The sequence below is a fragment of the Apteryx mantelli genome, chromosome 34 (genome assembly GCF_036417845.1).
Source record: "Apteryx mantelli isolate bAptMan1 chromosome 34, bAptMan1.hap1, whole genome shotgun sequence".
NCBI lineage: Eukaryota > Metazoa > Chordata > Aves > Apterygiformes > Apterygidae > Apteryx > Apteryx mantelli.
The window spans coordinates 946,286-969,526 of NC_090011.1; the positions used below are offsets into that span (position 1 = coordinate 946,286).

The 23,241-nt window shown below is 56.3% G+C and overlaps 1 protein-coding gene across 1 annotated transcript in view; it reads left to right on the plus strand.

Annotated features, from left to right (window-relative positions):
• The first annotated feature begins 1,593 nt into the window (after positions 1–1,593).
• Positions 1,594–23,241, plus strand: part of LOC136994870 (E3 ubiquitin-protein ligase TRIM39-like) — a 55,604-nt gene continuing 33,956 nt past the window's right edge. Inside the window, exons 1-22 of the mRNA XM_067314265.1 lie at positions 1,594–1,666; positions 4,699–4,761; positions 7,642–7,662; positions 8,333–8,353; positions 9,276–9,296; positions 9,967–9,987; positions 10,910–10,930; positions 11,602–11,622; positions 12,545–12,565; positions 13,237–13,257; positions 14,194–14,214; positions 14,885–14,905; positions 15,833–15,853; positions 16,529–16,549; positions 17,472–17,492; positions 18,170–18,190; positions 19,119–19,139; positions 19,811–19,831; positions 20,759–20,779; positions 21,455–21,475; positions 22,398–22,418; positions 23,096–23,116. Of these exons, the coding sequence (XP_067170366.1) occupies positions 1,594–1,666; positions 4,699–4,761; positions 7,642–7,662; positions 8,333–8,353; positions 9,276–9,296; positions 9,967–9,987; positions 10,910–10,930; positions 11,602–11,622; positions 12,545–12,565; positions 13,237–13,257; positions 14,194–14,214; positions 14,885–14,905; positions 15,833–15,853; positions 16,529–16,549; positions 17,472–17,492; positions 18,170–18,190; positions 19,119–19,139; positions 19,811–19,831; positions 20,759–20,779; positions 21,455–21,475; positions 22,398–22,418; positions 23,096–23,116 (556 nt within the window). The remainder of the gene's footprint in view (positions 1,667–4,698; positions 4,762–7,641; positions 7,663–8,332; positions 8,354–9,275; positions 9,297–9,966; positions 9,988–10,909; positions 10,931–11,601; positions 11,623–12,544; positions 12,566–13,236; positions 13,258–14,193; positions 14,215–14,884; positions 14,906–15,832; positions 15,854–16,528; positions 16,550–17,471; positions 17,493–18,169; positions 18,191–19,118; positions 19,140–19,810; positions 19,832–20,758; positions 20,780–21,454; positions 21,476–22,397; positions 22,419–23,095; positions 23,117–23,241) is intronic.

Genomic DNA, 23,241 nt, shown 5'->3' on the forward strand with positions numbered 1-23,241 from the left:
CACCTCTTTAGGCTGCTGCTCTGAATCTCTGACTGGAGATGCCTTTCTCTGTTGACTCTGAAGAAATCGTGGTCTGGTCAGCTTGCAGGACTGGAGTTAATCTCATGGAGTTTCCACCTGGACAAGGTTTCCATCACTCTGTCCTTGTGGAAAATTTTGGCTGGGGTCAAGCACCTTCTTCTGCACTCTGCAGACACAAGAAATACCCTGATTCAATTTGACTAAGGAAAACATTCATGCACAGCTGCATTGTCAGGGAGCTACACTGGAGTCAAAGATAGGAGAGTGGCCATTTCTCAGGCCATCAGATCATCCTGCAGCCATGGTCCTCCATTCTCTACCATGGTGCACACAAGAGAACTTTTCCTGGGAGGAGTGAGCCTGGCTTGACTGTGTTGCCAGCTGGTGAGCAGCATGCCAGGAGGAAACATCACTCCCAGGAAAGGGCTCACTTTTGTCCTTGCATTTCAGACTGAACTTGGAGAAAGGGGCCGAGGAAAGCAGAAGACCTGAGGACATGTCTTGGCAACATGGTAAGAGCGGGATGACTTCTCCTCAGTTGGGGGCCAAAATGACAGTGGATGCTCTATAAAGCCTGAATGCCTGGGAGGAATCAGGAGGCCATGGGAGGCAAGTACTCTATGGCTTGAGGGTCAGAAACGAGTCCTCCTTCTCTTCTGTATTGCCCCTTCAGTCTACAAGAACATCCTTCCCTTTAATCTCAGTCACAGGGAATGCAACTCCTCTGTGTGCAGGGCAAACCTCTCCTTGGTCGGGAGGTCTGTTTTGTAGCATAGATGGGCTCAGGGTTGGGTGCAGGGAGGAGCAGCCAGCTGAACTGTGAGTTGTGCTAACTATGGAGAGGCAAGTAAGAAGGCACTCTGCCTAGGTGACAGGAAACCTGTAGCTAGCAGCCACACAGAGAGCAAGGCCTTGGGGTCTTCAGCACCCAGCAGTCCTTATGCACAGACGCAAGGCAAGGGAAAGGTCTTAACTAAGCTTCCTCTTGTTCTCCTCCTTCTCTGCTCATACAAACGCAATGTCCAGGACACCAGGACCCTGCGCGGGACCTCCAAGGACAGAGAAATATCTCTGAACTTGCGAGTAAGTATGCTGGAGGCAATTCCTGTTGCGTGCGGTCAGTTACATGTGAAAAGCGCTGGAGTGTCTGGAGAAGTCCAATTTTGGTTTTACGGGGTTTGGGAAGGGTGTCAGAGGAAAGCCCTGCACTGGGACAAAGCCCACAGCCTTAGCAATACTAGGGCTACTGCTAATCGTACACAATCAGAAGGCAGCTGTTAGCTTAGTAGTTCACTTGGTTTCTAATGCGAACAGAGGAGTATAGTAAAAGAGCTTGACCTTTGCCAGGGTGCTGAGAGCAGTCAGCCACAGCGCTGACTGTATCCCTGATCCTTATGGCTCTATTCACCGTTACCTCACTGGAGACACTTTCCTCACTACGACCTCTGCATTGCGGTGGGGTGGCTCATTTGACCAAGTGTGAGGATCTCATTTAGATCAGAGATTATGGATCCCCAGGTCGGGCCAACTAGTGCCATTGGCAGCATTGTGGTGGTCTAGCCTGGCCTCCAAATGCCGTGCCAGAAGGACACGGATCTGCAGTGGGTCCTGCGTCACCCCTGCCAGCCCGGTGTGAAGATCTCAGGTACCCTGCCCCTTTGGTTCTTCTCCTTTGCTTTTGCATTCCAGAAGGTCCACCCCATGTAAGCACTCCACAAAATGTTGAGAGAGCTCAGAATTATGTGGAGGGTCTCTCTAATGCTGATGCACTATGACAGCACAGTGTAGACATCTGCAATGCACTCTCTGTGAGAGTCGTGAGCTCGGATGAGCTTCCCTGAAGTAGGGCTTTGCTTTTTGAACAGTCCCCACTCTCTGAAAGGAAAACAGCATCCTATCTCTTTGAATGAGGATTCTCTTGAAAGACCGGCATTTTCAGACCCCGCTCCAGTACACCCAAACTCGGAATCCTGCCCGTCAAGCCATCTTCTGCCTGCCTTTTGCAGGCAATTGGGGCAAGCCCAGAAATCTAGCATGTCACCAGTGTCCCAGAAGGAACCGCTCCCTCTCAGCTGACAGAAGTAATGGCTCCACTTGTCTTTTACACCTAGCTCCATTGCCCCACAAGACAAGTCTGCAGCTCTAATCGGACGTTAACGCCACCATTCTCCCGGAAACTCAGTCCAGTACTTCCCAGAGCAACCTAACAGGGGAAACAGGAAAGTCAGGGAATGCATAACTAATGCTGACAGAGGATGTGTATCAGCCATGCTGCCTCTGCTTCCCTGTGTTAGCTCTGCTCATTTTCCCTGTGCTACACGCCCTCTCTGCTGACCATTCTTATGAGTCTGAGAAGTGTCTCATTACCCACATGCAAAGGGCACAAAATCCTGCTTTCCTCTCTTCACTGTACAAAATGCAGCTGGAATCTCGGCTTTCAGGCACACACACACACACACACAACCTTTTCCTGGAAATCTCCCCACTTCCCTGCTGTCAGCTTCCCTGCTGGGGCTCATAGTTGGCCGAGTTTGGAGCTACCTGTGTGCTTTCCTTGCTGCAGCAGCACTAAGAGGCACAAACCTGAACTCTCTGTGCCTGGGGGTTTCCAGAGCCACCAGGACAAACCCCCGAGCGGCATGCTTGGACCTCAGCGCACACCCTGCTTTGAGCAGGAGGTGCCCCTGCAGCACTCCTGAGGTCCCTTCCACGCAGCAGCATTGTGTCGTTTGAGGAGAGAGGCAGGCCAAAATCCCAAGCCACAGACAAGATTCTTCCAAGCCGATAAACATTCCAATGACTTTTTCAGGAACAACAAGTGCATGATGGATGGCTCTGATGAGTATTGTGTGAGGAGAAGGGAGGGAGCAGAGCATGGCACTGGTGAGGTGAGAAGAAGGGGCAGAGTGATGCCGTGATTCCCCCCAGGGAAAAGAACGTACAGTGCTGCACTTCTCGGGAGGGACTTCTGGGCACAGGAGAGCATTAGAAGTTTGGCTGGGTAGGCTAAGGAGCAGTGTGCACTCTGGGAGCTAGGCCTTTGTGTCTTTTGAAGCCAAAAGCCCTTTTGGCAGGAGGGCAGGGAAAGGGAAAGAACCTAATGAAGTCTCCTCTTTTGTCTTCCTTTCCTATGTGACATAATGTCCTGAAGTTGAGAAGAGTCCACCACATGTCAAACAATGCATAAAATACTTTGACGGTCTGAGTAAGTATTCTGGATCTTTTGCTCAAGCTGGGTGCTTTGAGGTGGGATGTCTCATTCCAGAGGAAAACGTGGCCTGTGGAGGCCTGTCCCCCTGAGGCCCATACCCACAGCTCCCCTTAGAGTCAACAGCAGAAAGCATGCCCTGCAGGATGGTGGCATTCCTCTCTTCAGTAGGGCACATGGCTTTGGTGTCAGGCTGGTCATGCTCTCGTGGCCTGCTCTGCTCTCCATTGCCAATGGAAGGCCTGCAAAAGTCGGGCTCACATGTTGAAGTTGAAGGAGAAGAGGGCCAGTCACGCTGTTGCCCTGCCCTCCTGCACCACAAATGAATGGAATGATCATCACATGCTGTAGCAGTGCAGGCTGTCACGCTGCCCAGGTTGAGAAAGAACACCTTGGATTGAGTGCACTCCCATCCTCCTGACGAGCTAAGGAGAACCATTCTCCTGTCGTTGCTCGTTCAAGTGGCATGGCTGGAGGTGAACATCAGTCACCTCCTTGGGGAAGGCTTGCCAATGAGCATGCCCTGTCCTCAGCGATAGGCTCGCTCCTGGGGCCAACCAAAAAGGTGGGCTGCAAACCAGGTGGCTGTGGCTAAGGCCTTACCATAGTGCTTGGGCTTTCTTTTTCCGGACACCAGCCTAAACAAAGCACAACTCACAGCCAAACAGGGAGGGGGGGAATTGCCAGAGACAGCTCACAGACACCGCTCAGAGGACATTGCATGGAAAGAGGGCCAGATGTCATCCATAAAGCAGAACATTCCCTCCTGCAAGGAGGTAGGGTGGACTCACATGAGAGAGCCCTGAGTCTCCACTCACAGCAGATCAACAGGGAAAGACGACCAGAAAGACAGGGAAGTGGTAAGTAATAGTGACAGTAGGTCTGTCAACAACATCTGTCATTCGCCTCAGCTGGCTGCATACCACAGCCATGAAAAGAGCAAAAATTGCTTGAGCAAGGAGAAGAGCATCACAGAGCAGATCTTTTAGCAACAAGGCAGCACAGGGCAAGCAACTAAGCAGTGAAGTGACTTCATTGGGAAGAAGGGAACTTCATGAAAGCTTTCTCCCCTCCTCCCCCATGAAGTTCTTGGTTCTCCCTTCTGCCTGCAATTGCCCATCGCAACATGCTGCAGTAAGAGGAGGACCCACCTTTGGATGGGCTACTCTTGCAGGCTGTTCTCTAGTCTTGCGCATGACTGCCAAGGCTGCCCGCATGCTTCCGTCTTTGCTCACCAGATGATGTTTGCACTCGGGCACTGGTCCCAAGCAGCAGGCATCCCTGCCACTTTATTTCCTGGTGCCCAGCAACACCTTCCTGACTCCCCTGTTGAGCTGTGCAATCACCAAGGAGCCCCTGGGGGCATAAGGGGGCAGATATGGCATGGCATGCTGCTAGTAGTGATCTGTGTACACAGCACTAATGCAAGAAGGAGCTCACCTGAGACTTTCACCCTTTTTATCCTGAAGATGACAAAACAGGAAGAGGAGGACCACCACCCAAAGAGGGAGAGGGGATGCCTCTGAGCACAGGTGAGTGCTGGGAAGACCTCTGTTTAAAGGAGACAGGGCTGGCAAGGCAAAGAAGTCAGATGCCACGCTGTTTCCTCTAAGCAAAATTTGGTGATAGAGAGCAATAGGAAGCTTTCCCTGCAAGTTCAAAGTACAGAGGAAGCTTTGAAGAAACCGAAGGGGTCTCCCAGAGTGATTTGTAGCATCTGAGAAAGGGCATACAACAGAAAGGAGGCACTGGTCCGAGGAGAGCTTTGCAGAGCAGAAGCAGGTTCCGATTTCTAAACATACCCACCTCATGCCATTTAGGCCTCCAAAAGCACCTGAGAGAGGCATGAGGACATGGCAGACATAACCAAAGTGCTCCTCAACACCCATGCTGTGCAAAGTTGGATGTAGAGTGCAGTGGTGAAAATGAGCTCAGGCAAGGCTTTTCCTGATGTTGCTCATTCAAGTGGCATGGCTGGAGCTGAACATTAATCATCTCCTCGGGGAATGCTTGCCAATGACCGTGCCCTGTCCTCAGCGTCAGGGTCCCTCCTGTGGCCACCAAAAAAGGGGGCTGCAAACCAGGTGGCTGTGGCTAAGGGCTTACTGTAGTGCTTGGGCTTTCTTTTTGCAGAGACCAGCCAAAACAAAGCACAAATTGCAGCCAAACAGCGAGGGGGGAGTCACTAGAAACAGCTCAGGGACACCACTCAGAGGACATTGCAGGGCAAGGAGGGCCAGAATCTCAGCCACAGGGAAGACCACTCCTCTGAGTGCGCAGCACACCTGTCTTTGGCCATGAGGTCTCTTTCGTAGCATCAGTGGGCTCAGGGCTGCGTGCAGGGAGGAGCAGCCAGCTGGGCTGTGAGGTAGACAGTGGCATAGCCATTGGAGGTGCGTGCAACTTTCTTCAGGGATGTTCATCAGGAGAAATCTGAAGTCCCGGCTCTCCTCAGCGACGCTCCCCTCCAGCCCTGTGATGGGAGTGACTTGCCTTTTCCCCAAAGCAAGTGGAAGAAAGGCTAGTGTTGGGGGTGAGGCTCCTTAGCTGGGCTCACTATAAAGTCCAACCTTCTGCCTCAAGGCAGGAGTCTCTGATGTACAGAGAAAAAGGGAGAGCGGCAGTCATCCAGCAAAACTGTTTGTTGGGGAGGCTTGTGCAAGTGGTGCCCTTAAACACCTTTTGTACCTTGCAAAAAAGGATGATGAAGGAGAAGAGCAGGGTGGCAGAAGACACATGAGGCAGACACAAACACCACTGAGTTGGTGAACACCATGAATCCACATTCATGGAAGGCTGAGATGAGACAGAAGGGGAGTGCTCCTGCGATCTCTCTTCACGCTCAAACACCTGCCATGCTTGAGTTCCCATGGGAGGGAAGGAAACGTGCCCAGAAATTGTCTCCTTGGCTGGTGATCCTTTTCCTTCTGACACATCGTGGTCTCGGCCTGTCGTCCATTCTCTTCTGCCACGCGGTCTCCACACAAACTGAAGCAGAGATTTCACATGGCCGTAGCCAAAGGGAGGTTGTGAAGTTCCAGGTGAAAAGCAGTGGAGTGTCTGGAGAACTCAGACTTTGGTTTTACAGCATTTGGGAAGGGTGTTGAAAGCAAGCCCTGCCCTCACAGGAATCTCACAGTCCTAGCAATACTCCTCCTCCTCCTCCTCCTCCTAATACTACTCCTACTCAGAGGACTCCTATTCGTACCTCATTAGAAGGCAATAATTCCTGTGAGGGTGACAGAACACTGGAACAGGCTTCCCAGAGGGGTGTGGAGTCTCCATCCTGGAGCCATTCACAAGGGCTGACTGTATCCCTGGTCATTCTTGGATCTCACGTATCATACTTCATTACGACCTCTGCATTCTGGTGGGCTGGCTCCTCTGGCCACGTGCGAGGCTGAGATTTAGGTCAGAGATTAAAGATCCCCAGCTTGGGCCTACTATTGCCATTTTCATAATTGTGGTGGTAGAGTCTGGCCTCTAAATGATCTACATCATCTGGCCTCGAATCATCAAAAGAATCTCTCATAGGATGAAAGGCTGAGAGAGATGGGACTGTCCAGCCTGGAGAAGAGAAGACTGAGGAAGCGATAAGCAGGGCAAGAAGGAGGGAAGGAAGCCATTAAGGCAGAGTGGAAGAGAAGGGAAGGGTGGATGTGGGGCAGGGCATCAGGGCATGAGGAAGGGCTTGCAGAAGGCAGGCTGGAGGGAGGGAAGGAAGGGTGAAAGGAAGGAAGGCAGGAAGGAAGGGCTGCCAAAAGGCTTTGGGTGGCTTGAGGGAAGGCAGGAGCTGAGGCTAGAAGGGGTCAAGAGGGGAATGAGAGAAGGGAGACATGCAGCGTGGGAGTAGGAAGGAAGGAAGGATGAAGGGAAGGAGAGAATGAAGGAAGGAAGGGAAAGAACATGAAGGAAGGAAGGATATAAAAAGGTTTGGGATGCATTGAAGGAAGGCAGAAGAGGCTAGAAGGGGTAAAGAGGGGAATGAGAGAAGGGAGAAACCTAGCGTGGGAGGAGGAAGGGAGGAAGGAAGGAAGGAAGGAAGGATTTAAAGAATGTTTTGGCTGGATTGAAGGAAGGCAGGAGAAGAGGCTAGAAGGGGTCAAGACGGGAATGAGAGACAGGAGAAACTGAGAACGCGAGCACTCTGAATTCTCCTGTGAGCACCATTGAGCTCGTGTGGGCTCTCTGCCTCAGGTAGGGCATGCACAGCGCTGGCCTTTGTTTAGCTGTGTGAGCCCAGGTGCCAAGCGTCTTCCCAGGGCAGGGCTGCACAGCAGCACAGTGCTGCACTGGTTGCCGAAGGCTGCTGCCTTCTCCCAAGAATCAGAACCCGACCAGGGTACTCGCCCAGCGCTGTGTGCAATGCCTCCCCCTGCAGTTTGTAACGGCCCTTCTGCTTTCTTTTGCAGGGCAACTGCAAGCACAGGCAGGTGAGTGCTTCCTGGCGTGTGAGAGAGGCTCCTTGTTGCTGGCGGGGAAGGTGGGAATGGGGAGCGCTGTGTGTCCGTGGGGCCAGCCCTTCACCCGGGCGGCCAGGAAGGAAGCCTGCTGCTTGCCTCCCAAGGTGTCCCTTGCCCTCCTGCCCTCTGCTGCCGCGGCAGCCCTGGCAAGGTGGACTGAGCAGGCAGCAGGGGCTGGAAGCCGTAAGAGCTGACATTCTTCAGAAGGCTCTCTTGCCAGAAGACTCACACCTCTCTCTCTCCTTTCCACTTCCCTTTGCCTTTTACAGACCGACTGAAGAAAGAACACAGTAAGTGGCCTTTCATACTGATACTTGTTTGGCGACCATGAACTGCTGGGATGTCTTGGGGCACCTGCTGAGCTCAGGAAAGCCTCCTGGCCTCCCCCAGTTGTGCAGGGACACATCATGCTGTGATCATCAAGGCCCTGTAGAAAGGGAAGGCCATTACGTCAAAGGATCTGCTTGGGCCCTAGGCTGAGAGGTTGCTCCTGGGGTCCCCGGGGCGCACAACGCGGACCGGGAAGAGAGCTGCAGCAAGGGGAAAGGAGAAGTCAGCAAACGCCTGGGTGGGGAGACGTGGCGGGCTCTGAGGCGCAGTGCCTTGTCTTTGCTAAGTGCCTTTTCCCTTCCTTTTGTAGCTCAGGGGAAAGAAGAAAAGGGTAAGTGGTCTGCGCTGCCTGGGACGTGGTCCTTGTGGAGAGGTCCCGTGGCAAGAAGGAGGTGCTGGTGTCCAAAGCCCTGGGACTTCTTGGGGCAGGCAAGGAGCCCCTTGTTGTGAGCAGGAGCGCAGCTGCTGGCCCTGTGCAGGCTGCCCAGCGGAGGTCTTCATCTTCATCTGGAGCCTGCCCGGCAGGCTTGCCTGAGGAACAGGAGCATGTGGAAGGGAGGTAGAGAGGGCCGGAAGGCAGAACTGGAATGAGGGGTGAGCGAAGGAAGGAAGGAAGGTGAGCAGAGCAGAGCAGAGCAGAGCAGAGGAGGAAGCGATAAGCAGGGCAAGAAGGAGGGAAGGAAGCCATTAAGGCTGAGTGGAAGGGAAGGGAAGGGTGGAGGTGTGGCAGGGCATCAGGGCTTGGGGAAGGACTTGCAGAAGGCAGGCTGGAGGGAGGGAGGGAAGGAAGGGTGGAAGGAAGTGTGGAAGGAAAGGACGAAGGAAGAATGAAAGGAAGGAAGGAAGCAAGCAAGCAAGCAAGCTAGGAACGACATGAAGGAAGGAGGGATTTGAAAAGGTTTTGTATGGATTGAAGGAAGGCAGGAGAAGAGGCTAGAAGGGGTCAAGACGGGAATGAGAGACAGGAGAAACTGAGAACGCGAGCACTCTGAATTCTCCTGTGAGCACCATTGAGCTCGTGTGGGCTCTCTGCCTCAGGTAGGGCATGCACAGCGCTGGCCTTTGTTTAGCTGTGTGAGCCCAGGTGCCAAGCGTCTTCCCAGGGCAGGGCTGCACAGCAGCACAGTGCTGCACTGGTTGCCGAAGGCTGCTGCCTTCTCCCAAGAATCAGAACCCGACCAGGGTACTCGCCCAGCGCTGTGTGCAATGCCTCCCCCTGCAGTTTGTAACGGCCCTTCTGCTTTCTTTTGCAGGGCAACTGCAAGCACAGGCAGGTGAGTGCTTCCTGGCGTGTGAGAGAGGCTCCTTGTTGCTGGCGGGGAAGGTGGGAATGGGGAGCGCTGTGTGTCCGTGGGGCCAGCCCTTCACCCGGGTGGCCAGGAAGGAAGCCTGCTGCTTGCCTCCCAAGGTGTCCCTTGCCCTCCTGCCCTCTGCTGCCGCGGCAGCCCTGGCAAGGTGGACTGAGCAGGCAGCAGGGGCTGGAAGCCGTAAGAGCTGACATTCTTCAGAAGGCTCTCTTGCCAGAAGACTCACACCTCTCTCTCTCCTTTCCACTTCCCTTTGCCTTTTACAGACCGACTGCAGAAAGAACACAGTAAGTGGCCTTTCATACTGATACTTGTTTGGCGACCATGAACTGCTGGGATGTCTTGGGGCACCTGCTGAGCTCAGGAAAGCCTCCTGGCCTCCCCCAGTTGTGCAGGGACACATCATGCTGTGATCATCAAGGCCCTGTAGAAAGGGAAGGCCATTACGTCAAAGGATCTGCTTGGGCCCTAGGCTGAGAGGTTGCTCCTGGGGTCCCCGGGGCGCACAACGCGGACCGGGAAGAGAGCTGCAGCAAGGGGAAAGGAGAAGTCAGCAAACGCCTGGGTGGGGAGACGTGGCGGGCTCTGAGGCGCAGTGCCTTGTCTTTGCTAAGTGCCTTTTCCCTTCCTTTTGTAGCTCAGGGGAAAGAAGAAAAGGGTAAGTGGTCTGCGCTGCCTGGGACGTGGTCCTTGTGGAGAGGTCCCGTGGCAAGAAGGAGGTGCTGGTGTCCAAAGCCCTGGGACTTCTTGGGGCAGGCAAGGAGCCCCTTGTTGTGAGCAGGAGCGCAGCTGCTGGCCCTGTGCAGGCTGCCCAGCGGAGGTCTTCATCTTCATCTGGAGCCTGCCCGGCAGGCTTGCCTGAGGAACAGGAGCATGTGGAAGGGAGGTAGAGAGGGCCGGAAGGCAGAACTGGAATGAGGGGTGAGCGAAGGAAGGAAGGAAGGTGAGCAGAGCAGAGCAGAGCAGAGCAGAGGAGGAAGCGATAAGCAGGGCAAGAAGGAGGGAAGGAAGCCATTAAGGCTGAGTGGAAGGGAAGGGAAGGGTGGAGGTGTGGCAGGGCATCAGGGCTTGGGGAAGGACTTGCAGAAGGCAGGCTGGAGGGAGGGAGGGAAGGAAGGGTGGAAGGAAGTGTGGAAGGAAAGGACGAAGGAAGAATGAAAGGAAGGAAGGAAGCAAGCAAGCAAGCAAGCTAGGAACGACATGAAGGAAGGAGGGATTTGAAAAGGTTTTGTATGGATTGAAGGAAGGCAGGAGAAGAGGCTAGAAGGGGTCAAGACGGGAATGAGAGACAGGAGAAACTGAGAACGCGAGCACTCTGAATTCTCCTGTGAGCACCATTGAGCTCGTGTGGGCTCTCTGCCTCAGGTAGGGCATGCACAGCGCTGGCCTTTGTTTAGCTGTGTGAGCCCAGGTGCCAAGCGTCTTCCCAGGGCAGGGCTGCACAGCAGCACAGTGCTGCACTGGTTGCCGAAGGCTGCTGCCTTCTCCCAAGAATCAGAACCCGACCAGGGTACTCGCCCAGCGCTGTGTGCAATGCCTCCCCCTGCAGTTTGTAACGGCCCTTCTGCTTTCTTTTGCAGGGCAACTGCAAGCACAGGCAGGTGAGTGCTTCCTGGCGTGTGAGAGAGGCTCCTTGTTGCTGGCGGGGAAGGTGGGAATGGGGAGCGCTGTGTGTCCGTGGGGCCAGCCCTTCACCCGGGCGGCCAGGAAGGAAGCCTGCTGCTTGCCTCCCAAGGTGTCCCTTGCCCTCCTGCCCTCTGCTGCCGCGGCAGCCCTGGCAAGGTGGACTGAGCAGGCAGCAGGGGCTGGAAGCCGTAAGAGCTGACATTCTTCAGAAGGCTCTCTTGCCAGAAGACTCACACCTCTCTCTCTCCTTTCCACTTCCCTTTGCCTTTTACAGACCGACTGCAGAAAGAACACAGTAAGTGGCCTTTCCTTTCTGATACTTGTTTGGCGACCATGAACTGCTGGGATGTCTTGGGGCACCTGCTGAGCTCAGGAAAGCCTCCTGGCCTCCCCCAGTTGTGCAGGGACACATCATGCTGTGATCATCAAGGCCCTGTAGAAAGGGAAGGCCATTACGTCAAAGGATCTGCTTGGGCCCTAGGCTGAGAGGTTGCTCCTGGGGTCCCCGGGGCGCACAACGCGGACCGGGAAGAGAGCTGCAGCAAGGGGAAAGGAGAAGTCAGCAAACGCCTGGGTGGGGAGACGTGGCGGGCTCTGAGGCGCAGTGCCTTGTCTTTGCTAAGTGCCTTTTCCCTTCCTTTTGTAGCTCAGGGGAAAGAAGAAAAGGGTAAGTGGTCTGCGCTGCCTGGGACGTGGTCCTTGTGGAGAGGTCCCGTGGCAAGAAGGAGGTGCTGGTGTCCAAAGCCCTGGGACTTCTTGGGGCAGGCAAGGAGCCCCTTGTTGTGAGCAGGAGCGCAGCTGCTGGCCCTGTGCAGGCTGCCCAGCGGAGGTCTTCATCTTCATCTGGAGCCTGCCCGGCAGGCTTGCCTGAGGAACAGGAGCATGTGGAAGGGAGGTAGAGAGGGCCGGAAGGCAGAACTGGAATGAGGGGTGAGCGAAGGAAGGAAGGAAGGTGAGCAGAGCAGAGCAGAGCAGAGCAGAGGAGGAAGCGATAAGCAGGGCAAGAAGGAGGGAAGGAAGCCATTAAGGCTGAGTGGAAGGGAAGGGAAGGGTGGAGGTGTGGCAGGGCATCAGGGCTTGGGGAAGGACTTGCAGAAGGCAGGCTGGAGGGAGGGAGGGAAGGAAGGGTGGAAGGAAGTGTGGAAGGAAAGGACGAAGGAAGAATGAAAGGAAGGAAGGAAGCAAGCAAGCAAGCAAGCTAGGAACGACATGAAGGAAGGAGGGATTTAAAAAGGTTTTGTATGGATTGAAGGAAGGCAGGAGAAGAGGCTAGAAGGGGTCAAGACGGGAATGAGAGACAGGAGAAACTGAGAACGCGAGCACTCTGAATTCTCCTGTGAGCACCATTGAGCTCGTGTGGGCTCTCTGCCTCAGGTAGGGCATGCACAGCGCTGGCCTTTGTTTAGCTGTGTGAGCCCAGGTGCCAAGCGTCTTCCCAGGGCAGGGCTGCACAGCAGCACAGTGCTGCACTGGTTGCCGAAGGCTGCTGCCTTCTCCCAAGAATCAGAACCCGACCAGGGTACTCGCCCAGCGCTGTGTGCAATGCCTCCCCCTGCAGTTTGTAACGGCCCTTCTGCTTTCTTTTGCAGGGCAACTGCAAGCACAGGCAGGTGAGTGCTTCCTGGCGTGTGAGAGAGGCTCCTTGTTGCTGGCGGGGAAGGTGGGAATGGGGAGCGCTGTGTGTCCGTGGGGCCAGCCCTTCACCCGGGCGGCCAGGAAGGAAGCCTGCTGCTTGCCTCCCAAGGTGTCCCTTGCCCTCCTGCCCTCTGCTGCCGCGGCAGCCCTGGCAAGGTGGACTGAGCAGGCAGCAGGGGCTGGAAGCCGTAAGAGCTGACATTCTTCAGAAGGCTCTCTTGCCAGAAGACTCACACCTCTCTCTCTCCTTTCCACTTCCCTTTGCCTTTTACAGACCGACGGCAGAAAGAACACAGTAAGTGGCCTTTCCTTTCTGATACTTCTTTGGCGACCATGAACTGCTGGGATGTCTTGGGGCACCTGCTGAGCTCAGGAAAGCCTCCTGGCCTCCCCCAGCTGTGCAGGGACACATCATGCTGTGATCATCAAGGCCCTTTAGAAAGGGAAGGCCATTACGTCAAAGGATCTGCTTGGGCCCTAGGCTGAGAGGTTGCTCCTGGGGTCCCCGGGGTGCACAACGCGGACCGGGAAGAGAGCTGCAGCAAGGGGAAGGGAGAAGTCAGCAAACGCCTGGGTGGGGAGACGTGGCGGGCTCTGAGGCGCAGCGCCTTGTCTTTGCTAAGTGCCTTTTCCCTTCCTTTTGTAGCTCAGGGGAAAGAAGAAAAGGGTAAGTGGTCTGCGCTGCCTGGGACGTGGTCCTTGTGGAGAGGTCCCGTGGCAAGAGGGAGGTGCTGGTGTCCAAAGCCCTGGGTCTTCTTGGGGCAGGCAAGGAGCCCCTTGTTGTGAGCAGGAGCGCAGCTGCTGGCCCTGTGCAGGCTGCCCAGCGGAGGTCTTCATCTTCATCTGGAGCCTGCCCGGCAGGCTTGCCTGAGGAACAGGAGCATGTGGAAGGGAGGTAGAGAGGGCCGGAAGGCAGAACTGGAATGAGGGGTGAGCGAAGGAAGGAAGGAAGGTGAGCAGAACAGAGCAGAGCAGAGCAGAGCAGAGCAGAGGAGGAAGCGATAAGCAGGGCAAGAAGGAGGGAAGGAAGCCATTAAGGCTGAGTGGAAGGGAAGGGAAGGGTGGAGGTGTGGCAGGGCATCAGGGCTTGGGGAAGGACTTGCAGAAGGCAGGCTGGAGGGAGGGAGGGAAGGAAGGGTGGAAGGAAGTGTGGAAGGAAAGGACGAAGGAAGAATGAAAGGAAGGAAGGAAGCAAGCAAGCAAGCAAGCAAGCTAGGAACGACATGAAGGAAGGAGGGATTTAAAAAGGTTTTGTATGGATTGAAGGAAGGCAGGAGAAGAGGCTAGAAGGGGTCAAGACGGGAATGAGAGACAGGAGAAACTGAGAACGCGAGCACTCTGAATTCTCCTGTGAGCACCATTGAGCTCGTGTGGGCTCTCTGCCTCAGGTAGGGCATGCACAGCGCTGGCCTTTGTTTAGCTGTGTGAGCCCAGGTGCCAAGCGTCTTCCCAGGGCAGGGCTGCACAGCAGCACAGTGCTGCACTGGTTGCCGAAGGCTGCTGCCTTCTCCCAAGAATCAGAACCCGACCAGGGTACTCGCCCAGCGCTGTGTGCAATGCCTCCCCCTGCAGTTTGTAACGGCCCTTCTGCTTTCTTTTGCAGGGCAACTGCAAGCACAGGCAGGTGAGTGCTTCCTGGCGTGTGAGAGAGGCTCCTTGTTGCTGGCGGGGAAGGTGGGAATGGGGAGCGCTGTGTGTCCGTGGGGCCAGCCCTTCACCCGGGCGGCCAGGAAGGAAGCCTGCTGCTTGCCTCCCAAGGTGTCCCTTGCCCTCCTGCCCTCTGCTGCCGCGGCAGCCCTGGCAAGGTGGACTGAGCAGGCAGCAGGGGCTGGAAGCCGTAAGAGCTGACATTCTTCAGAAGGCTCTCTTGCCAAAAGACTCACACCTCTCTCTCTCCTTTCCACTTCCCTTTGCCTTTTACAGACCGACTGCAGAAAGAACACAGTAAGTGGCCTTTCATACTGATACTTGTTTGGCGACCATGAACTGCTGGGATGTCTTGGGGCACCTGCTGAGCTCAGGAAAGCCTCCTGGCCTCCCCCAGTTGTGCAGGGACACATCATGCTGTGATCATCAAGGCCCTGTAGAAAGGGAAGGCCATTACGTCAAAGGATCTGCTTGGGCCCTAGGCTGAGAGGTTGCTCCTGGGGTCCCCGGGGCGCACAACGCGGACCGGGAAGAGAGCTGCAGCAAGGGGAAAGGAGAAGTCAGCAAACGCCTGGGTGGGGAGACGTGGCGGGCTCTGAGGCGCAGTGCCTTGTCTTTGCTAAGTGCCTTTTCCCTTCCTTTTGTAGCTCAGGGGAAAGAAGAAAAGGGTAAGTGGTCTGCGCTGCCTGGGACGTGGTCCTTGTGGAGAGGTCCCATGGCAAGAGGGAGGTGCTGGTGTCCAAAGCCCTGGGACTTCTTGGGGCAGGCAAGGAGCCCCTTGTTGTGAGCAGGAGCGCAGCTGCTGGCCCTGTGCAGGCTGCCCAGCGGAGGTCTTCATCTTCATCTGGAGCCTGCCCGGCAGGCTTGCCTGAGGAACAGGAGCATGTGGAAGGGAGGTAGAGAGGGCCGGAAGGCAGAACTGGAATGAGGGGTGAGCGAAGGAAGGAAGGAAGGTGAGCAGAGCAGAGCAGAGCAGAGCAGAGCAGAGGAGGAAGCGATAAGCAGGGCAAGAAGGAGGGAAGGAAGCCATTAAGGCTGAGTGGAAGGGAAGGGAAGGGTGGAGGTGTGGCAGGGCATCAGGGCTTGGGGAAGGACTTGCAGAAGGCAGGCTGGAGGGAGGGAGGGAAGGAAGGGTGGAAGGAAGTGTGGAAGGAAAGGACGAAGGAAGAATGAAAGGAAGGAAGGAAGCAAGCAAGCAAGCAAGCTAGGAACGACATGAAGGAAGGAGGGATTTAAAAAGGTTTTGTATGGATTGAAGGAAGGCAGGAGAAGAGGCTAGAAGGGGTCAAGACGGGAATGAGAGACAGGAGAAACTGAGAACGCGAGCACTCTGAATTCTCCTGTGAGCACCATTGAGCTCGTGTGGGCTCTCTGCCTCAGGTAGGGCATGCACAGCGCTGGCCTTTGTTTAGCTGTGTGAGCCCAGGTGCCAAGCGTCTTCCCAGGGCAGGGCTGCACAGCAGCACAGTGCTGCACTGGTTGCCGAAGGCTGCTGCCTTCTCCCAAGAATCAGAACCCGACCAGGGTACTCGCCCAGCGCTGTGTGCAATGCCTCCCCCTGCAGTTTGTAACGGCCCTTCTGCTTTCTTTTGCAGGGCAACTGCAAGCACAGGCAGGTGAGTGCTTCCTGGCGTGTGAGAGAGGCTCCTTGTTGCTGGCGGGGAAGGTGGGAATGGGGAGCGCTGTGTGTCCGTGGGGCCAGCCCTTCACCCGGGCGGCCAGGAAGGAAGCCTGCTGCTTGCCTCCCAAGGTGTCCCTTGCCCTCCTGCCCTCTGCTGCCGCGGCACTTCTGGCAAGGTGGACTGAGCAGGCAGCAGGGGCTGGAAGCCATAAGAGCTGACATTCTTCAGAAGGCTCTCTTGCCAGAAGACTCACACCTCTCTCTCTCTCTCCTTTCCACTTCCCTTTGCCTTTTACAGACCGACTGAAGAAAGAACACAGTAAGTGGCCTTTCCTTTCTGATACTTCTTTGGCGACCAGGAACTGCTGGGATGTCTTGGGGCACCTGCTGAGCTCAGGAAAGCCTCCTGGCCTCCCCCAGTTGTGCAGGGACACATCATGCTGTGATCATCAAGGCCCTGTAGAAAGGGAAGGCCATTACGTCAAAGGATCTGCTTGGGCCCTAGGCTGAGAGGTTGCTCCTGGGGTCCCCGGGGTGCACAACGCGGACCGGGAAGAGAGCTGCAGCAAGGGGAAGGGAGAAGTCAGCAAAGGCCTGTGTGGGGAGACGTGGCGGGCTCTGAGGCGCAGCGCCTTGTCTTTGCTAAGTGCCTTTTCCCTTCCTTTTGTAGCTCAGGTGAAAGAAGAAAAAGGTAAGTGGTCTGCGCTGCCTGGGACGTGGTCCTTGTGGAGAGGTCCCGTGGCAAGAGGGAGGTGCTGGTGTCCAAAGCCCTGGGACTTCTTGGGGCAGGCAAGGAGCCCCTTGTTGTGAGCAGGAGCGCAGCTGCTGGCCCTGTGCAGGCTGCCCAGCAGAGGTCTTCATCTTCATCTGGAGCCTGCCCGGCAGGCTTGCCTGAGGAACAGGAGCATGTGGAAGGGAGGTAGAGAGGGCCGGAAGGCAGAACTGGAATGAGGGGTGAGCGAAGGAAGGAAGGAAGGTGAGCAGAGCAGAGCAGAGCAGAGCAGAGGAGGAAGCGATAAGCAGGGCAAGAAGGAGGGAAGGAAGCCATTAAGGCTGAGTGGAAGGGAAGGGAAGGGTGGAGGTGTGGCAGGGCATCAGGGCTTGGGGAAGGACTTGCAGAAGGCAGGCTGGAGGGAGGGAGGGAAGGAAGGGTGGAAGGAAGTGTGGAAGGAAAGGACGAAGGAAGAATGAAAGGAAGGAAGGAAGCAAGCAAGCAAGCAAGCTAGGAACGACATGAAGGAAGGAGGGATTTAAAAAGGTTTTGTATGGATTGAAGGAAGGCAGGAGAAGAGGCTAGAAGGGGTCAAGACGGGAATGAGAGACAGGAGAAACTGAGAACGCGAGCACTCTGAATTCTCCTGTGAGCACCATTGAGCTCGTGTGGGCTCTCTGCCTCAGGTAGGGCATGCACAGCGCTGGCCTTTGTTTAGCTGTGTGAGCCCAGGTGCCAAGCGTCTTCCCAGGGCAGGGCTGCACAGCAGCACAGTGCTGCACTGGTTGCCGAAGGCTGCTGCCTTCTCCCAAGAATCAGAACCCGACCAGGGTACTCGCCCAGCGCTGTGTGCAATGCCTCCCCCTGCAGTTTGTAACGGCCCTTCTGCTTTCTTTTGCAGGGCAACTGCAAGCACAGGCAGGTGAGTGCTTCCTGGCGTGTGAGAGAGGCTCCTTGTTGCTGGCGGGGAAGGTGGGAATGGGGAGCGCTGTGTGTCCGTGGGGCCAGCCCTTCACCCGGGCGGCCAGGAAGGAAGCCTGCTGCTTGCCTCCCAAGGTGTCCCTTGCCCTCCTGCCCTCTGCTGCCGCGGCAGCCCTGGCAAGGTGGACTGAGCAGGCAGCAGGGGCTGGAAGCCGTAAGAGCTGACATTCTTCAGAAGGCTCTCTTGCCAGAAGACTCACACCTCTCTCTCTCTCTCTCCTTTCCACTTCCCTTTGCCTTTTACAGACCGACTGAAGAAAGAACACAGTAAGTGGCCTTTCCTTTCTGATACTTCTTTGGCGACCAGGAACTGCTGGGATGTCTTGGGGCACCTGCTGAGCTCAGGAAAGCCTCCTGGCCTCCCCCAGTTGTGCAGGGACACATCATGCTGTGATCATCAAGGCCCTGTAGAAAGGGAAGGCCATTACGTCAAAGGATCTGCTTGGGCCCTAGGCTGAGAGGTTGCTCCTGGGGTCCCCGGGGTGCACAACGCGGACCGGGAAGAGAGCTGCAGCAAGGGGAAGGGAGAAGTCAGCAAACGCCTGGGTGGGGAGACGTGGCGGGCTCTGAGGCGCAGCGCCTTGTCTTTGCTAAGTGCCTTTTCCCTTCCTTTTGTAGCTCAGGTGAAAGAAGAAAAAGGTAAGTGGTCTGCGCTGCCTGGGACGTGGTCCTTGTGGAGAGGTCCCGTGGCAAGAGGGAGGTGCTGGTGTCCAAAGCCCTGGGACTTCTTGGGGCAGGCAAGGAGCCCCTTGTTGTGAGCAGGAGCGCAGCTGCTGGCCCTGTGCAGGCTGCCCAGCAGAGGTCTTCATCTTCATCTGGAGCCTGCCCGGCAGGCTTGCCTGAGGAACAGGAGCATGTGGAAGGGAGGTAGAGAGGGCCGGAAGGCAGAACTGGAATGAGGGGTGAGCGAAGGAAGGAAGGAAGGTGAGCAGAGCAGAGCAGAGCAGAGCAGAGCAGAGCAGAGGAGGAAGCGATAAGCAGGGCAAGAAGGAGGGAAGGAAGCCATTAAGGCTGAGTGGAAGGGAAGGGAAGGGTGGAGGTGTGGCAGGGCATCAGGGCTTGGGGAAGGACTTGCAGAAGGCAGGCTGGAGGGAGGGAGGGAAGGAAGGGTGGAAGGAAGTGTGGAAGGAAAGGACGAAGGAAGAATGAAAGGAAGGAAGGAAGCAAGCAAGCAAGCTAGGAACGACATGAAGGAAGGAGGGATTTGAAAAGGTTTTGTATGGATTGAAGGAAGGCAGGAGAAGAGGCTAGAAGGGGTCAAGACGGGAATGAGAGACAGGAGAAACTGAGAACGCGAGCACTCTGAATTCTCCTGTGAGCACCACTGAGCTCGTGTGGGCTCTCTGCCTCAGGTAGGGCATGCACAGCGCTGGCCTTTGTTTAGCTGTGTGAGCCCAGGTGCCAAGCGTCTTCCCAGGGCAGGGCTGCACAGCAGCACAGTGCTGCACTGGTTGCCGAAGGCTGCTGCCTTCTCCCAAGAATCAGAACCCGACCAGGGTACTCGCCCAGCGCTGTGTGCAATGCCTCCCCCTGCAGTTTGTAACGGCCCTTCTGCTTTCTTTTGCAGGGCAACTGCAAGCACAGGCAGGTGAGTGCTTCCTGGCGTGTGAGAGAGGCTCCTTGTTGCTGGCGGGGAAGGTGGGAATGGGGAGCGCTGTGTGTCCGTGGGGCCAGCCCTTCACCCGGGCGGCCAGGAAGGAAGCCTGCTGCTTGCCTCCCAAGGTGTCCCTTGCCCTCCTGCCCTCTGCTGCCGCGGCAGCCCTGGCAAGGTGGACTGAGCAGGCAGCAGGGGCTGGAAGCCATAAGAGCTGACATTCTTCAGAAGGCTCTCTTGCCAAAAGACTCACACCTCTCTCTCTCCTTTCCACTTCCCTTTGCCTTTCACAGACCGACTGCAGAAAGAACACAGTAAGTGGCCTTTCCTTTCTGATACTTCTTTGGCGACCATGAACTGCTGGGATGTCTTGGGGCACCTGCTGAGCTCAGGAAAGCCTCCTGGCCTCCCCCAGCTGTGCAGGGACACATCATGCTGTGATCATCAAGGCCCAGTAGAAAGGGAAGGCCATTACGTCAAAGGTTCTGCTTGGGCCCTAGGCTGAGAGGTTGCTCCTGGGGTCCCCGGGGTGCACAACGCGGACCGGGAAGAGAGCTGCAGCAAGGGGAAGGGAGAAGTCAGCAAAGGCCTGTGTGGGGAGACGTGGCGGGCTCTGAGGCGCAGCGCCTTGTCTTTGCTAAGTGCCTTTTCCCTTCCTTTTGTAGCTCAGGTGAAAGAAGAAAAAGGTAAGTGGTCTGCGCTGCCTGGGACGTGGTCCTTGTGGAGAGGTCCCGTGGCAAGAGGGAGGTGCTGGTGTCCAAAGCCCTGGGACTTCTTGGGGCAGGCAAGGAGCCCCTTGTTGTGAGCAGGAGCGCAGCTGCTGGCCCTGTGCAGGCTGCCCAGCGGAGGTCTTCATCTTCATCTGGAGCCTGCCCGGCAGGCTTGCCTGAGGAACAGGAGCATGTGGAAGGGAGGTAGAGAGGGCCGGAAGGCAGAACTGGAATGAGGGGTGAGCGAAGGAAGGAAGGAAGGTGAGCAGAGCAGAGCAGAGCAGAGCAGAGCAGAGGAGGAAGCGATAAGCAGGGCAAGAAGGAGGGAAGGAAGCCATTAAGGCTGAGTGGAAGGGAAGGGAAGGGTGGAGGTGTGGCAGGGCATCAGGGCTTGGGGAAGGACTTGCAGAAGGCAGGCTGGAGGGAGGGAGGGAAGGAAGGGTGGAAGGAAGTGTGGAAGGAAAGGACGAAGGAAGAATGAAAGGAAGGAAGGAAGCAAGCAAGCAAGCAAGCTAGGAACGACATGAAGGAAGGAGGGATTTAAAAAGGTTTTGTATGGATTGAAGGAAGGCAGGAGAAGAGGCTAGAAGGGGTCAAGACGGGAATGAGAGACAGGAGAAACTGAGAACGCGAGCACTCTGAATTCTCCTGTGAGCACCATTGAGCTCGTGTGGGCTCTCTGCCTCAGGTAGGGCATGCACAGCGCTGGCCTTTGTTTAGCTGTGTGAGCCCAGGTGCCAAGCGTCTTCCCAGGGCAGGGCTGCACAGCAGCACAGTGCTGCACTGGTTGCCGAAGGCTGCTGCCTTCTCCCAAGAATCAGAACCCGACCAGGGTACTCGCCCAGCGCTGTGTGCAATGCCTCCCCCTGCAGTTTGTAACGGCCCTTCTGCTTTCTTTTGCAGGGCAACTGCAAGCACAGGCAGGTGAGTGCTTCCTGGCGTGTGAGAGAGGCTCCTTGTTGCTGGCGGGGAAGGTGGGAATGGGGAGCGCTGTGTGTCCGTGGGGCCAGCCCTTCACCCGGGCGGCCAGGAAGGAAGCCTGCTGCTTGCCTCCCAAGGTGTCCCTTGCCCTCCTGCCCTCTGCTGCCGCGGCACTTCTGGCAAGGTGGACTGAGCAGGCAGCAGGGGCTGGAAGCCATAAGAGCTGACATTCTTCAGAAGGCTCTCTTGCCAGAAGACTCACACCTCTCTCTCTCTCTCCTTTCCACTTCCCTTTGCCTTTTACAGACCGACTGAAGAAAGAACACAGTAAGTGGCCTTTCCTTTCTGATACTTCTTTGGCGACCAGGAACTGCTGGGATGTCTTGGGGCACCTGCTGAGCTCAGGAAAGCCTCCTGGCCTCCCCCAGTTGTGCAGGGACACATCATGCTGTGATCATCAAGGCCCTGTAGAAAGGGAAGGCCATTACGTCAAAGGATCTGCTTGGGCCCTAGGCTGAGAGGTTGCTCCTGGGGTCCCCGGGGTGCACAACGCGGACCGGGAAGAGAGCTGCAGCAAGGGGAAGGGAGAAGTCAGCAAAGGCCTGTGTGGGGAGACGTGGCGGGCTCTGAGGCGCAGCGCCTTGTCTTTGCTAAGTGCCTTTTCCCTTCCTTTTGTAGCTCAGGTGAAAGAAGAAAAAGGTAAGTGGTCTGCGCTGCCTGGGACGTGGTCCTTGTGGAGAGGTCCCGTGGCAAGAGGGAGGTGCTGGTGTCCAAAGCCCTGGGACTTCTTGGGGCAGGCAAGGAGCCCCTTGTTGTGAGCAGGAGCGCAGCTGCTGGCCCTGTGCAGGCTGCCCAGCAGAGGTCTTCATCTTCATCTGGAGCCTGCCCGGCAGGCTTGCCTGAGGAACAGGAGCATGTGGAAGGGAGGTAGAGAGGGCCGGAAGGCAGAACTGGAATGAGGGGTGAGCGAAGGAAGGAAGGAAGGTGAGCAGAGCAGAGCAGAGCAGAGCAGAGGAGGAAGCGATAAGCAGGGCAAGAAGGAGGGAAGGAAGCCATTAAGGCTGAGTGGAAGGGAAGGGAAGGGTGGAGGTGTGGCAGGGCATCAGGGCTTGGGGAAGGACTTGCAGAAGGCAGGCTGGAGGGAGGGAGGGAAGGAAGGGTGGAAGGAAGTGTGGAAGGAAAGGACGAAGGAAGAATGAAAGGAAGGAAGGAAGCAAGCAAGCAAGCAAGCTAGGAACGACATGAAGGAAGGAGGGATTTAAAAAGGTTTTGTATGGATTGAAGGAAGGCAGGAGAAGAGGCTAGAAGGGGTCAAGACGGGAATGAGAGACAGGAGAAACTGAGAACGCGAGCACTCTGAATTCTCCTGTGAGCACCATTGAGCTCGTGTGGGCTCTCTGCCTCAGGTAGGGCATGCACAGCGCTGGCCTTTGTTTAGCTGTGTGAGCCCAGGTGCCAAGCGTCTTCCCAGGGCAGGGCTGCACAGCAGCACAGTGCTGCACTGGTTGCCGAAGGCTGCTGCCTTCTCCCAAGAATCAGAACCCGACCAGGGTACTCGCCCAGCGCTGTGTGCAATGCCTCCCCCTGCAGTTTGTAACGGCCCTTCTGCTTTCTTTTGCAGGGCAACTGCAAGCACAGGCAGGTGAGTGCTTCCTGGCGTGTGAGAGAGGCTCCTTGTTGCTGGCGGGGAAGGTGGGAATGGGGAGCGCTGTGTGTCCGTGGGGCCAGCCCTTCACCCGGGCGGCCAGGAAGGAAGCCTGCTGCTTGCCTCCCAAGGTGTCCCTTGCCCTCCTGCCCTCTGCTGCCGCGGCAGCCCTGGCAAGGTGGACTGAGCAGGCAGCAGGGGCTGGAAGCCGTAAGAGCTGACATTCTTCAGAAGGCTCTCTTGCCAGAAGACTCACACCTCTCTCTCTCTCTCTCCTTTCCACTTCCCTTTGCCTTTTACAGACCGACTGAAGAAAGAACACAGTAAGTGGCCTTTCCTTTCTGATACTTCTTTGGCGACCAGGAACTGCTGGGATGTCTTGGGGCACCTGCTGAGCTCAGGAAAGCCTCCTGGCCTCCCCCAGTTGTGCAGGGACACATCATGCTGTGATCATCAAGGCCCTGTAGAAAGGGAAGGCCATTACGTCAAAGGATCTGCTTGGGCCCTAGGCTGAGAGGTTGCTCCTGGGGTCCCCGGGGTGCACAACGCGGACCGGGAAGAGAGCTGCAGCAAGGGAAAGGGAGAAGTCAGCAAACGCCTGGGTGGGGAGACGTGGCGGGCTCTGAGGCGCAGCGCCTTGTCTTTGCTAAGTGCCTTTTCCCTTCCTTTTGTAGCTCAGGTGAAAGAAGAAAAAGGTAAGTGGTCTGCGCTGCCTGGGACGTGGTCCTTGTGGAGAGGTCCCGTGGCAAGAGGGAGGTGCTGGTGTCCAAAGCCCTGGGACTTCTTGGGGCAGGCAAGGAGCCCCTTGTTGTGAGCAGGA